Here is a 14671-nt window from a genome sequence, read left to right as displayed (position 1 = left end):
TGGTGCTGTGGTAGAGTGTTAGCCTTGAGCAAAAAAAGAAGCTCAGGGACAGCGCCCAGGCTCTGCATGAGTTCAAACCCCAGGACCATTATACACACACACACACACACACACACACACATACAGAACACAGATACTCTTGTGAGGTCCAGGGTAGTTCAATCACAGAGTCTGAGCTGGGTCTCCAAATTGCTTCCCTTCCCTCCCTCCTTCTCCCCTTCCCTCCCTCCCTTCCTCAATCCTTTCCCTCCTTCCTTCTTCCCCTACTTTCCTCCCTCCTTTTTGAATATCATCTGCAAAAACTACCATCCACTCTACCCTGTCTTTGTTGGGAGATTTCCTCTTTTCTTTAACTCAACAGGATCTGAAGAAGGAGGAGGAGGAGGAGGAGGAGGAGGAGGAGGAGGAGGAGGAGGAGGAGGAGGAGGAGGAGGAGGAGGAGGAGGAGGAGAAAAGGCAGACTCCTTTCCAAGGAATCAGACACATTCTGGGGCTGGGATGGTGGCTCAGTGGTAGAGCGCTGGCCTTGCATGCATGACACCCTTGGTTCAATTCCTCAGTACCACATAAGCAAAAAAAGCCAGAAGTGGTGCTGTGGCTCAACTGGTAGAGTGTTCGCCTTGAGCTGAAGAGCTGAGGGACAGCGCCCAGGCCCTGAGTTCAAGCCCCAATCAATGACTGTCAAAAAATAAATAAATAAAATAAAACACAGAGAACCTGCTCAAAACTGACTTGATAGAGGTCGTTTACAAGATACCTCAAAAGAGCTTAGGGTTAGGTGTATTGATTTTCTACACCTAGATTTTCTTCCTTCTATTCATTCATTCATTGTTTTTGTTGTTGTGGTTTTTCTTTTTAGTGCTAGGCTGGGGATTTGAACTCAGGGCCTGGGTGCTGTCCCTGAGCTTTTGTGTTCAAGCCTAGCACTCTACCTCTTGAATCACAGCTCCACTTCTGGCTTTTTTTGTTTGTCTCTTTGTTGGTTGGTGGTTTATTGGAGAGAAGAGTCTCGCAGGCTTTCCTACCCAGGCTGGCTTCGAACCACAGTCTTCAGATCTCATTCTCCTGAGTAGCTATGATGACAGGTGTGAGCCACTGGCACCTGGCTATTTTTTTTTTTTACTTATTATTCAATTTTAATTAACTTTTTCAGCATTTCAAGAGATTGGGCTGGGCTGGGGGTTACAGTTTAATGTGTCTATCTAAGTGCCCGGGACTTCCTCTTCAGAATCAGCCCTCCATCATTCTCTCTATCCTGTCTTTCCAGACCCATTTCCCATTTTCCACTTCCTTTATCACATATGTATGTGGAAAATTCCTGCTATATTTGTGTCCTAAGTTCTCTTTTCCTTTCATCCACCCCTTCTCCTACTATCCTCATCCCCCCAAGTCTCATTTTACCTTCTGGTATTCGCTCTGTTCTTGGTTTGCTATACTGAACACGTATGGCCTTTATCATGTGGGAGAAGGGGGAAATTTTACTTCAGAAATGAAGTCAGGAGGTAGTAGCGCGCGCCTGTAATCCATCCACTCGAGGGGCAAGCGATAGGAGAAGTTGCAGTTTGTGTACAGCCAAATGAATAAAAAATAAATTAATAGGGCTGGGAAGGTGGCTCAGTGGGAGAGCACTTGCCTTGCATGCATGAGGCCTTGGGTTCGATTCCTCAGCACCACATAAGCAGAAAAAGCCAGAAGTGGCGCTGTGGCTCAAGTGGTAGAGCGCCATCCTTGAGCTGAAGAGCTGAGGGACAGCGTCCAGGCCCTGAGTTCAAGCCCCAGGATACACACACACACACACACACACACACACACACACACACACACACACACAGCTCAAGTGATAGAACACTTGCCTTGCTCAGCAAACTCCAAGGGCTAGAGTTCAGACTCCCGTCCTAGAAAAGGGAGGAAGAGAAAGGGAAGAAGAAGACATGATGAAACAGTCCTCATGAAGAAATCATTGTGACTCAGGTATTGTTTTTATTTGTACCATCGTACCAGGCAAGTGTTTCTTAATGCAGTTAAGCCTTCTTCACCCCACAGTGTAGCAAGAGAGCCTTGTACAAGGAACACTCCAGATGCCTGCCCCCCCCATACTGATTTCCTCCCACCCATGTTGTACACAGGCATTAGGGTCTTCAGTATACAAAAAGAACCATCAGCAGGGTACCAGTAGCTCACGCCTGTCATCCGAGTTACTCAGGAGGCTGAGATCTGAGGATCATGGTTCAAAGCCAGCCCGGGCAGGAAAGTGGGTGAGATTCTGATCTTCAATAAACGACTCAGAAAAAGCCAGAAGTGGTACTGTGGCTCAAGCAGTAGAGAGCCAGCCTTGAGCAAAAGAAACATAGGGATCCGGGGCCCTGAATTCAAACCCCAGGACTGGCAGGAAAAAAAGAAAAAAAAAGCTAAATAAGAGTGAAAGATCTTGAATTTAAGCCCCAGTACCAGCACAAAGAAAAATGGAATAAAATAAAAAGAATAATCAAGGGGCTGGGAAGGTAGCTCAGTGGTAGAGTGCTTGCCTCGCATGCATGAGGCCCTGGGTTCGATTCCTTAGCACCACATAAGCAGAAAAAGCTGGAAGTGGCGCTGTGGCTCAAGTGGTAGAGCACTTGCCTTGTGCTGAAGAGCTCAAGGTCAGCACCCAGGCCCAGAGTTCAAGACCCACGACAGACCAAAAACCAAAACAACAAAAAAAAGAATACTCAATACCAAAGCAATACTTTGGAAATTTTTTTCTGTTATAAACAAAAATACAGGGGTGGGTGGAGGGTGGAGACACTAGATGAAATTTCATTGAAAAATAGCACGGTGGTTTTCTTTGGGTAGAGGGGGTATAGATGATTTCAATGTTTTTCTATTTCTTTGGTGACTATAGGCTTTTTATTAGAGACAATGTTTGTTCTTAGGAAAAGAACTTTAAAAGAAATAGAGCTGGGTGCCGGTGTCTTGACTATTATCCTAACTACTCAGGCAGGAAGCTGAGATCCGAGGATCACAGTTCAAAGCCAGCCTTGGCAGGAAAATCCATGAGACTCTTAGCTCCAGTGAGCCCATTAGAAAATCAGAAATGACACTGTGGCTCAAAGCACTAGAGTGCTAGCTTTGAGCAAAAGAGCTCAGCGACGGAGCCCAGGCCCAGAGTTCAAGCCCCATGACTGACCGAAACAACAAAAAAAAAACAACAAAAAACCCAAGCCCGAAGTGGAGGTATGGCTCAAGGGGTAGAGTACCAGCCTTGAACAAAAACAAGTTCAGGGACAGAGCCTTGGCCCTAAGTTCAAACTCGGGGGGGGGGGATGGGTTCCCCATGTCTGTTTGCCAATACCAATGTGCTCAGTTCCAATATCCTATTAGGGGTCCAGAGCCTTTCCTGGCCCTGATTGGTTTTTGTCTCTAAAATGTCTCTTTGCAGTCACCTAGGACGAACTTCCTGGAGAAGACTGACACTCACAAGGTGACAGATGGCACCATTTCTTGCCTCTCTCTCCAGCCACGTCTTCGAGATCCCAGAATTCTCCCTTTGCCCTGGGAGTAGGGGACACCTGCCAAGGTCAAAGGTTAGCATCTGGGACTCTGAGTCAGAACCCAGCCGAGAGCTCGTGTTCTCCCGTGGACGGTGACACTGAGCTGGCTCTGTCCAGCCGGTCCACGGAGATGAAGGGCAACCAGCGAACCAGGTGCACGGCCACGTGCCTCTGGAACAGCTGGCGGAGGTATTTCCGGAAGCGCTCTCCCACGAAGACGTAGATGATGGGGTTGATGCAGCAGTGGCTGTAGGCGATCACTTCGGTCACCTGGATGGCCACGTCCAGCTGCCGACTCTGCTCGCACATCTGGGTGAACAGGGAATCCTGAAACGCCGAGACGAACATGCACAGGTTGTAAGGGGTCCAGAAGAGGAAGAAGATGATCATGATGGCGAAGATCAGCCGCACGGCTTTGGCTTTCCTCTCGTTGGGTCTCCTCAGGAGGATAGTGATGATGCCCGAGTAGCACACGATCATCACCATGAGGGGCAAAAGAAGCCCAAACAGGTTCATCTTCAGAGCCTGAAATCGCCGCCAATGCCTCAGGCTCTCGGCTGGGAAGTGAAGGCTGCAGGTGCGATGCGTGAATTCTAGTTGGGTCCTGGAGAAATACAAGCCGGGGATGGAGGCCAGGAAGGCCACCACCCACGTGAGCATGCTGGTGATGAGGCCGAAAGTGACAGTCCGGGCCCGTAAGGCAAACACGGCGTGGACGATGGCCAGGTATCTGTCAATGGTGAGCAGGATGATAAAAAAGATCTCGCTGTACAGGCCCACATAATAGAGCATGGAGAGGAGTTTACACATGGCGTCCCCAAAGACCCAATCGTCCTTCCGCTTGTAATGGATCCAGAAGGGCAGCGTGAAGAGGAAGAGCAGGTCCGAGATGGCCAGGTTGAGGAGGTAGATGCTCGTCATGCTCCGGAGCCTTCTGTACTGCATCAGAACCAAGACGACCAGAACATTGCCCACCAAGCCGACGATGAACACCAGGGAATACAAAGGAGGGAGCAGTTGGGCCCCAAAATCTCTCACGGCTACCTTCAGACAGGGAGTGGTGTCTGAGTAATCGAATTCCGTGGTTGTCTCATACTCCTTGGTGATCGTGGTCTTCTCCATCGTTGTGGTCATCATCTCCATTGTTGTCATTGTCCTCTCCGTCCTGGCCTCTCCTATGGATCAAGAACAAGAGGTCCAGAATTGAGTTTTGCTACAAAAGGGCCCCGAAAGACAAGACAGGGACGCCTCTAGTCCTAGTTATTCAAGGGGGAAGCTGGGCTAGGGGGATCTGAATCCCAGAGACTCTCATCTCCAATGAACCAGCACGAACAACACCAACAACAAGAAAAAAAAGCTGGAGATGGAGTTGTGGTTCAAGTGGTAGAGCGCTAGCCTTAAGCAAAAGAAGCTCAGGAACAGAGTCCAGGCTCTGAGGTTCCAACTTACGGACTGGAACACTTGTGCATGCACATGCACATGTACACACACACACACACACACACACACACACACACACACACACACACGATCAACAGCAGACAGGACTCAGCCTGATGGTTGATGAACATTTTTGGAAGCTCTTCATTCTCCTGGGAAATCTGCAACCTTCTAAGATCCTCCAACCTAAGAGAGAAACTGAGGTAACCACACACAGCTGAGTCCCATGATCTGTAGCGCTAAATTCTAATTTGCAGTTTTGTGCCTAGGATACAATGCATCCCTAAGGTCATCTGACCAGATTTTGGTAGCAGATGGATAGAATCTGATCTACGCTGGCTTGGAGAATCCTCATTTCTAATTATCATTAAGACATGAAGCCTATAACCCTAGCTACTCAGAAGACTGAGATCTGAGAAACATGGTTCAAAGCCAGCCCAAGCAGTCAAGTCAATATCCAGCAAAAACAGCTGGAAGTAGAATTGTGGCTCAAGTGATAGAGCACCTGTCTTAAAAAAAAAAAAAAAAAGGCGCTTGCCTTGCATGCATGAGGCCCTGGGTTCGATTCCTCAGCACCACATAAGCAAAAAGAAAAAAGCCGGAAGTGATGCTGTGGCTCAAGTGGTAGAGTAGAGTGCTAGCCTTGAGCTGAAGAGCTGAGGGACAGCGCCCAGGCCCAGAGTTCAGGCCCCACGACTGGACCCCCCCAAAAAACAAAATAGCCCAAAAAACAAAAAGCAAAAAAATCTCAGGAACAGCACTCAGGCCCTGAGTTCAAGCCCCAGTACTAGCGTGTGTGTGTGTGTGTGTGTGTGTGTGTGTGTGTGTGTGTACACACATGCAAAGATTCCTGTAAATCATCTTGACATCTGCAATGCTCTTTTTTTCTAGTAAATATTTCTCTCTTGTCACATTTTTCTTCACACCACATAATTGGTTCTTTTTTTTTCCCTTTGTGTGGGAAAATTTGGCAAGTCATTGCTTTATTTCAATGAATTTTCCACAAAGAGCGCCTTGCGTCTCTTCAAATCGGCTCACTTCTTGTATGTTCCAATGCTAGGGCCTGAACTCAGGACAGCTGGGCTCTGTCCCTTAACTTTTTTGCATACAAAGCTGGCACTCTACCACTTGAACCATAGCTCCACTTCCAGCTTTTTTCCGCTAGTTTACTGGACTTTCCTGCCCAGGCTGGCTTTAAACTGGGATCCTCAGATCTCAGCTTCCTTGAGCAGCCAGAAGTGGCGCTGTGGCTCAAGTGGTAGAGCGTTAGCCTTGAGCTGAAGAGCTGAGGGACAGCGCCCAGGCCCAGAGTTCAGGCCCCACAACCGGACCCAAAAACAAAACAAAACAAAACAAAACATAGAATGCATTTCTTTGAAGCAAAAACAACCCAACAGAAAACAAAACTATTTAATACCTGACCACCCCCCGCCACCCCAACCTTACAAATCACCCAGTGTTCTTAGCATTGCTCCACTCACGATTGCTTTATAGATAAAAATCTTTAAGCAAGAACTTGTCCACCGCAGTGATAACAGACAACACAGAACAGACAAAATGCCCCTTACCTGCTCAGGGCTATTTTCCGTCCTTTGTTTTCTGAGACTTTTGAAAAGGCTTGATGAATTTCAAGATTCAAGGTACTGAGCAAGAAGGAAGTATTGACTTCCTGTTAGATGAAGTAAATCTGGACTCTGAACAACTGTGGGACCTATGGGGTGGGAGGAGGTGAAGTTCTCTTTTTGTACGGCTGCCTACTAATAGGCCACACTCAGTCACCCATGATCTGGTTCTGGAGGTCAAGTTCACCGGCAGGAGTGTCACTCACACGCAGATCCCTATCAGAGCAACTTGACTTCTGTGATGATTGATCAATGTGTCTCTCTTGCTCCGATGATCTCCTCCAATGTTCTTGCTCCAATGTTGGCTTCTCTGCAGGAACCCTGTCCTCAGGGGCTGGGCAGGATGCTATGAGGTTGCACTTGAGTCAAGCTAGGTCCAATGAGCTGTTCGTATAACTCATGGAACAATGCCATGGGTAAGTGTCATGTGCAGGCAGGGCACAGAATTTTGCAGAATTCTGGTGGTTAGTAGGAACACACTTTTTTTTTCTCAGTCCTGGGGCCTGAACTTTGGGCCTGGACGCTATCCCACAGCTCATCAGCTCAAGGTGAGCGCTCTACCACTTGAGCCACAGTGCCACTTCAGGTTTTCTGGTGGTTCATTGGAGAGAAGAGTCTCAGACTTAACTGAGAGGGTTGGCTTTGAACCACGATCCTCAGATCTCAGCCTCCTCAGTAGCTAGGATGACAGCGTGAGCCATGGGCTCAGGACTCACTGGCTCTTCTTCCATTTTTTATTTTTGGAAGTGGTGGGGTTTGAACTCGGGGCCTGGGTGCTGTCCTTGCGCTGAGCTCAGGAATCAAAGCTAGCATTCTACCATGTTGGGCCACAATAACTTAAAACCTGAGCTAGGTACAGTAGTTCATGCCTGTCATCCTAGCTACTCAAGGCTGAGATCTGAGCATCGTAGTTCAAAGCCAGCCCAGACAAGAAAGTTTGTGAGACTCTTATCTCCCAATGAGCCAGCACAAAAGCCTGAAGTGGAGCTGTGATCCAAGTGGTAGAGCACCAGCCTTGAGTTAGGGGAGAAAAAAAAAAAGCTAAGAAACAGCACACTAGGCCCTGAGTTCAAGCCCCAGGACTGGCACAAAAATAAAACAAACAAAATAAAACAAAACAACAACAGAAAGCTACTGGCCTGAATCTTTCCTCCTCAGATATTGTGATTTGTTTAGATTAGAGTGTAGCCCGGACATTGAAACTGTAATGTAGGGAGGGAAAAAAAAAGAGAGAGAAAGAGAGGTTGGAAACGTGTCTCAGGCAGTAGAGTGACAGCCAAGGTGTGAAAGCTTTGGATACCGAGTTCAAGTTCCAGGCTTAGAATGAAATCTAAGAAGAGAGGATTTGCCAGCCAGTGGTAGAGCGTAGCACCTCAAGAGCTGGAGCGCCCTCTTCTGGACATGCTGTGTCTACACTTACTAGGTGTGCAATTAACCGTGTTAAGAGCTGATCCTGGGAGCCAGGAGCTGGTGGCTCACCTACCTGTCATCCCAACTACTCAGGAGGCTGAGGTCTGAGGATCAAGGTTCAAAGCCAGCCTGGGCAGGAAAGTCCGTGAGACTCTTCAGGACCCCTCTTCCCTACTTTATCTCCTGGGTGGGAGTTGGTGGTGGGGAGACAGGGACTGGGTCACTGGAGGGAAGTCAGGAGTCGCCTGGAGGGCAGAGCTTTGCAGGTTTTTGGGAGATGCACAAAGCAGCCGCTAGGGGACAGGATTTGAACCCCTATCTATAAATTTCAAAAGAGCTCACAGTGGTGGGCTCCAAGCCTCCTTCCTGCCTTTCCCTTGTTCTAAATCTCCCTGACTACGGTTGTGCCTTTTGTTCTAGCTGCTGTCAGAAAGTACAGCTGTGGAGCCCTCGAACCCTCGGAGCAGCTCGCCCAGAGTTGCTGAGGAGGGGAGGCAGGCAGGAATGGAGGAGCCTGTAATGATCTTTTTTGCACAGCAAGCCTATGCTACAGTGACAGGTGCATCCCAGGCTTAATCACTCTCTGTGTGTGTGTGTGTGTGTGTGTGTGTGTGTGTGTGTGTGTGTGTGTGTGAACACTGGGGCTTGAACTCAGGGCCTGGGCACTGTCCCTGAGCTGCTTTTGCTCAAGGCTAGCGCTCTACCACTTGAGCCACAGCGCCACTTCTGGCTTTTTCTGTGGATGTGGTACTGAGGAATTGAACCCAGGGCTTCATGCATGCTAGGCAAGCACTCTACCGCTAAGCCACCTTCCCAGACTATTTATTATTATTATTATTTATTTTGAGTAGTCTCATGGACTTTCCTGCCCTCGCTGGCTTCGAACTGCAATCCTCAGAGCTCAGCTTCCTAAGTAGCAAGGATTACAAATGTGAGCCACTGATGCCCTACTGCAATTGTTATTATTATTATTATTATTATTATCTTTAAGCAGTTTTACAAAGGGGTTTTATAAACATGTCAGTTTACAAGTACCATACCATATCCAGCAGCCATGATTTGGAAAGTCATCAGAGCTCCTGGGATCATGAGAGAGAGAGAGAGAGAGAGAGAGAGAGAGAGAGAGAGAGAGAGAGAGAGAGAGAGAGAGACAGAGAGAGAGACAGAGACAGAGACAGAGACAGAGAGACAGAGAGACAGAGAGACACAGAGATTGATCAAATTCCATCTGTCACAGATACAGAAATACTAGGTCCCAGTGACTCACGCCTGTCATCCTACCTACTCAGGAGGCTGAACATCAGAGGATCCTGGTTCGAAGCCAGCCTGGACAGGAAAGTCTGTGAGACTCTTCATGTCAACAAGTCCCCCAAAAGCCAGAAGTGGGAGCAATGGGCTCAAGTGGTAGAACACAAAACTAGCCTTGAGCACACAAGCTTGGGGACAGCACCCAGGCCCTGAATTCAAACCTCGGGACTAGCATTAAAAAAAGAAAAAAAGGGGGAAAAAGAGAGGGCTGGAACATCTTGCACGGGGAACTGCTGGGTAGTTTCCTTTCAGATCCAGTCACCTTTGCTCTGAATGAGAAAGGAAGGCGGGGCACTGGAGAATTCATGGTCCCAATTGGTCCCAATTCCCACCACGACATGCAGCCAGCCAATTAGAAGAGTTCTGGGCCTTCTAGCAGACTTCCTATCTCCTTCAAATGACCATGAATGTTCTGGGCAAGAAAACTCCATTTCTTTTGCGCATAGGGGTCTGTTTTCCCTTATTGGGAGTGGGGGTGGGGGGAATAAAGGTGAGGGGGTACCTCTCTCCTTCTCTGCTGCAATTGTCATTGGGGGTTGAAGAAGAACAAAAGATTTCCTCATTTTAGCCAGGTGCTGATAGCTCACACCTGTCATCCGCGCTACTCAGGAGGCTGAGATCTGAGGATCCTGGTTCGAAGCCAACCCCAGGCAGGAAAGTGCATCAGACTCTTCTGTCCAATGAACCCCCAGAAAACCGGAAGTGGTGGTGTGGCTCAAGTTGGTAGAGTGCTAGGCTTGAGCAAAAGAGCTCAGGGACAGTGCTCAGGCCCTGAGTTCAAGCCCCAGGACTGACTCGCCCTCCCCCCCCCTTATCATTTCACCCCTGACCTACCTTGCTGAATTGGGGAACAGACATTCATTCTCACATTAGTTCCTTATCATTCGAGAGAGCTCTCCTACTCTTCTGGTGTTGAGCTATCTGGTGGTAGAGATGGTCAGGAAACCCATATGATTTTAAGTAAGGGAGAGAAGAGTATTTTAAGGAAGTGTTGGACAAAGTTCCCCCTCATGATCTAGCCTGGGCTATGGTACTGCATGCCCTGTTTTAAAACTCTTAGATTGCAACTAGATTTGTGGACTAGTTGATGGATAGTGTTTTATTGTATGGGGTCATCTATGTCAAGATCTTTTCTGTCTTATTGGATGCTAAGCTTCTGGCCAGCGGGAACAGTTACTAGTGCTTGTTTTTGTGTGTGGAGTACTTAGTTCTGCTCAGCACTGAAGAGAATGGATAAGTAATAGTTCGTGTAAGCACTTGCTAGTTGAAGTAGATAGGTGTGTGTGTATGAGAGAGAGAGAGAGAGAGAGAGAGAGAGAGAGGCACAGAAAAAGACAGAAAGAACTAGAGAAGTAGAGACAGAACAAGAGACATAAAGAAAGGCAGAGAAGCCAGACACCAGTGGCTCACACCTGTCATCCTAGCTACTCAGGGGGCTGAGAGCTGAGGATCATGGTTCAAAACCAGCCCAGGTAGGAAAGGCCATGAGATTCTATTGCCAATGAACCACCAGAAAACCCAGAAATGGAGCTGTGGCTCAAAGTGGTAGAGAGCTAGGCTTGAGCAAAAGTGCTAAGGGCAGCATCCAGGCCCTGAGTTCAAGACCCATAATACTCAATACTCTCTCTCTCCACAATCCTTCGATCTCAGCCTCCTGAGTAGCTAAGATGATTATGGGTGTGAGCCACTGGTACACAGCTTCAAAATATCTTAAGAAACAAAAACAGCCGGGTGCTGGTAGCTCATGCCTAACCTTCTAGCTACTTCAGGAGGCTTAGATCGAAGGATTGTGGTTTGAAGCCAGCCTGGGTGGAAAAGTCCCCGTGAGCTACACTTCTCTTCGATAAAGTACACCCCCCAAAAAAGCCAAAAGTGGTGCTGTGCTCAAACTATAGAGTGTTAGCCTTGAACACAAACAGGCTCAGGGACAGCGCCCAGGTCCTGAGTTCAAGCCCTAGGGCCAGAAAAACAAAACCAAACCACAACATCCGCCCCCTTCCAAGAAAAAAACCAAGAAACAATAAACCCACAACATTTCTTCCTTACCTTCTCGAATTCTTTCTCACCTGTAGCCTAGTTTTTCAGTTTCTCTCTTTCTTTTGTTTTCAAAATAATGGGGTGCCAGCTTCAGTTTTCTCCTGGGATAGCATGCCAACCTCACTCTCTTGATCTCTTTTCTTAAACAGAGACTGTCTCTCTCCAATTTTTAAATTGCTCTCTATCCATAAGGTCATCGATTCTCTTAAGATTAATGCCTACTTAGAAAGCAGAGAATACAGTAAGTGAGGAAATAACTTTTATCTCCTAGGGCTGACTTAAACCCTCCCCTCCTAGCTATCTACCCTGAGGTTTTAGAGTCAAAGTTTACCATCTGAGAACAAAGCCAGGCTGATGGCTCACACCTGTCATCCTAGCTACTCAGGAGGCTGAGATTTGAGGATCCAGGTTCAAAGCCAGCCCAGGGGAGAGAAGTCTGGGAGACTCCTATCTCCAAGGAACCATCCAAAAAAGCTCCAAGTGGAGCTGTGGCTCAAGCTGGTAGACCATGAGTCTTGATCAAAGAAAGCTAAGGGACAGCACGCAGGCCCTGAGTTGAAGCCCCGTTGTTAATAGCCAAATAAAATAAGCGGCTGAGTTTCAGACTCTCAGGATGTAATGGAAGTTTAAAGTTGATTCCCCCAAACCCTCAGGCCAGGTGGATGTTCCCAGGCTGAAAAACACACAGTTAGGTGAGGGGCTGGAGAGGAGAATCTGATAACGTTTTGGGTCCAGGAAGGGTGTTGCTGTTTTCTTCTGTGATTGTGGGCTGTAACCCTTTGCCTCAGTTCCTCCTCTGATAAGGGTTAAAACACAACACCACACACACACACACACACACACACACACACACACACACACACACGTTCTACAGGATTACTGAAAGGTTTCAGCAAAACAGGACATACACTATGGGGGCAGAAGTCTGGTAAATAAACCTCTTTTCCTGCCTGAATAGCGTGTGGTCTACTCTAGCAGGTACCTCCTGAAACCTAGTATATTTCGTTTCCCTTACATAAGATGCAGTGACTCAGATGAAAATGATCAGTTTCCATGTGTTCAGGTTTTCTTTGTCTGATCTGTGTCTTGCTAAGTCCTTCACCTCTACCTCCCAGACCTCTCTTCTAGAAAAGTAACTTTCCTTGTCTTATAATCTCTCTTTCTCTCTGTCTTTCCTTGAGAGCGCCCACAATCTGTTAGAGAGTGCCCCTTCCTTTCTGCTTCTTTGTCTGCTTGTCTGCTTGCTTGCTTCCTCAGTAAAGCTCCATCAAGTTTGAGTCTACCGCCCGTTACTCATTTTTTTTTCAATTTTTTTATTGTGATTAAGTGGTTACATAATTTCCCAAATTGCACAGTATTGTGGGATAGTGATGCTCAGTTAAAGTCACAAACACATTCTAACTTTCCTGGAGCAAATTGTCTATCATGGTCTATAACATTTATGAGTTCTATGAGCTTTGCAATACAGTTATCTCTTTCACATTGGGTGATATGTACTTTGCTTTTGTTTTGCATAGCATCAGCTGTTCCCTCTTTCCCACTCGTTCCCTCCCTCCCATCGCTGCCATTGAGTTGCTTAGTTCATTTTGATCAATGTCCAGTGCAGCTGATGGGTCCTGCTGTTTTATGTTTGTTTTTCCCTGATTACCTCTAGTTCTGTGTCTTCCTCCTGGTTTCCCTCCGGTGTGCACATATATACTATACATGTGATCAGCAGCATGGGGTTATTTAGTAGTGATTCGACCAGATGAGTGGAAGTCCTTTGTTTCTTAAGTCCTGTTAATTTTTGTCCTATCACCTAACATTTTGGATTTAACATCATGTGCCGTTTGTCTCTTTGCTCATGGCTTACCTCGCTCCACATGATTTCTTCTAGCTCCATCCATTTCCCTGCAAATGCCATTATTTTGTCCTTTCTGATGGCTGCATAATATTCCATTGTGTATACATACCACAATTTTTGGATCCATTCATCTGTGGTGGGACATCTGGGTTGTTTCCATATCCTGGCTATTGTGAACAGTGCTGCAATAAACATGGAGGTGCATGTGTCCTTGTAGACTGGTTCCTGTTGTTCAGGATAGATGCCTATTCATTTTTGCGCACTGTAAAACTTAACGTGCACAGTGTGTGTATGTGCACGTGCATACCTATGTATGTATGTCAGTGTCTGTGTAAACTTGTTATCTGGCATTGTAATTGAGTGACTTGGCTTCAATGGTCTGAGATTCCTGAAGTGTGTTCAGTTTAGATTCTTAGTTCCGTGCCAGCCAGTCTCCATGTAGACTAGATCCAATCCATCTCTTCCAATCTGGAAGACAGGTCTTACTCCTGCTTAGACCATCCTGACTACCTCCACCATGGTTAAAAAAAAAAAAAAAAAGGCTAGATGCTAGCTTGACTCTCTTACAGGCAGCTGATTCTTGGTGAAAGATTGCTTTGGATTTGCAAACACTAAGACTCTGGTGTGACATTCTTTTTGTAGTATTAGATTTGCAATCTGACCCAGCCTGACCTGGCTATGTTATGCTAGTGAAACAGATATAGTTTAGGAGAGCCTCTTGTGAACTTTGGTTGATTTAGACATCCTTAGGATCACCAGAAATCAATACTATATCTGTGCTAAAACTTAGCCCATCACATCTACCGAGTTTTGTCATTGCAGAATATTTGTTGGTTAATTCTTGACAAGGCGCAGGTACACTCTGCTTACTTCTATTTGATCTCCTTGTTGCTTGGAAATAATAAAGGGTTTTTATGGCCAAGATTGCAGTTCAAAGCCAGCCCCGGGCAGAAAAATCTCTGAGCCCTCCATCTTCCAACTAAACCAGCAAAAAAGCCAGTCTGGAAGCACGGATCAAGAGATGCTTATCTCTGATTAACTTGCCAAACACTGGAAGTGATACTGTAACTCGATGTGCTAGCCTGGAACAGAAGTTCTCTGAGACAATGCCCAGGCTTTGAGTTCAAAACTCCAGGAATACCAACTCGGATGAGCCATCCCAGCAAAATAAGCATCTAGATCCCTGGGACTCAGCCAGTCTGGGGAACAAGGGACCATGGAGAGGAATAAGGGGAGATGATGTCACATCAGCCGAAAGTGAACAGAAGTTAAGTAGCCTGCCCATCTTTACCTGTCTACATTCTGACTTTGTTACCTGACCCTATAAGAATTAGCTGACCTACCCCAATCATCCAATTTTTTAATTTTCTGTCCAGACCTTGTCCACCAAAGACAGTAGCTGCCTGCTGCTTCCTCCCAGAGGAGATCACATCTCCACCTTTTACCTCTGACATCCAAGGAGGTAACCAGAGAGAATCTGC

General features: G+C 46.9%; 1 protein-coding gene across 3 annotated transcripts; it reads right to left on the bottom strand.

Moving 5' to 3' along the window:
- Nucleotides 1-1972: 1972 nt before the first annotated feature.
- On the bottom strand, nucleotides 1973-6893 carry LOC138824005 (C-C chemokine receptor type 1-like). 3 transcript variants are annotated; one of them, XM_070017580.1, is made up of 3 exons: nucleotides 6539-6893; nucleotides 4575-4705; nucleotides 1973-4469 (listed from the first exon to the last, which is right to left on the bottom strand). In XM_070017580.1, exons 2-3 carry the CDS (start codon nucleotides 4680-4682, stop codon nucleotides 3585-3587), a joined length of 993 nt encoding a protein of 330 aa, XP_069873681.1. In that variant the 5' UTR covers nucleotides 4683-4705; nucleotides 6539-6893; the 3' UTR covers nucleotides 1973-3584. The 3 variants fall into 3 exon arrangements, with proteins under 3 accessions (XP_069873681.1, XP_069873678.1, XP_069873680.1); XM_070017577.1 differs by having other exon boundaries at nucleotides 1973-4705; XM_070017579.1 differs by lacking the exon at nucleotides 6539-6893 and adding an exon at nucleotides 5058-5123 and having other exon boundaries at nucleotides 1973-4705.
- Between the last annotated feature and the right edge of the window lie 7778 nt (nucleotides 6894-14671).

This window comes from Dipodomys merriami, unplaced genomic scaffold (genome assembly GCF_024711535.1).
Source record: "Dipodomys merriami isolate MVZ:Mamm:240054 unplaced genomic scaffold, mDipMer1.0.p SCAF_125, whole genome shotgun sequence".
Lineage (NCBI taxonomy): Eukaryota > Metazoa > Chordata > Mammalia > Rodentia > Heteromyidae > Dipodomys > Dipodomys merriami.
This window is presented reverse-complemented; position numbering and strand designations above follow the sequence as displayed.

What these genes read in the sequence shown, in the direction of transcription:
- LOC138824005 (XM_070017577.1), bottom strand. Translation starts at nt 4,682, where the DNA reads ATGACAACAATGGAGATGATGACCACAACGATGGAGAAGACCACGATC.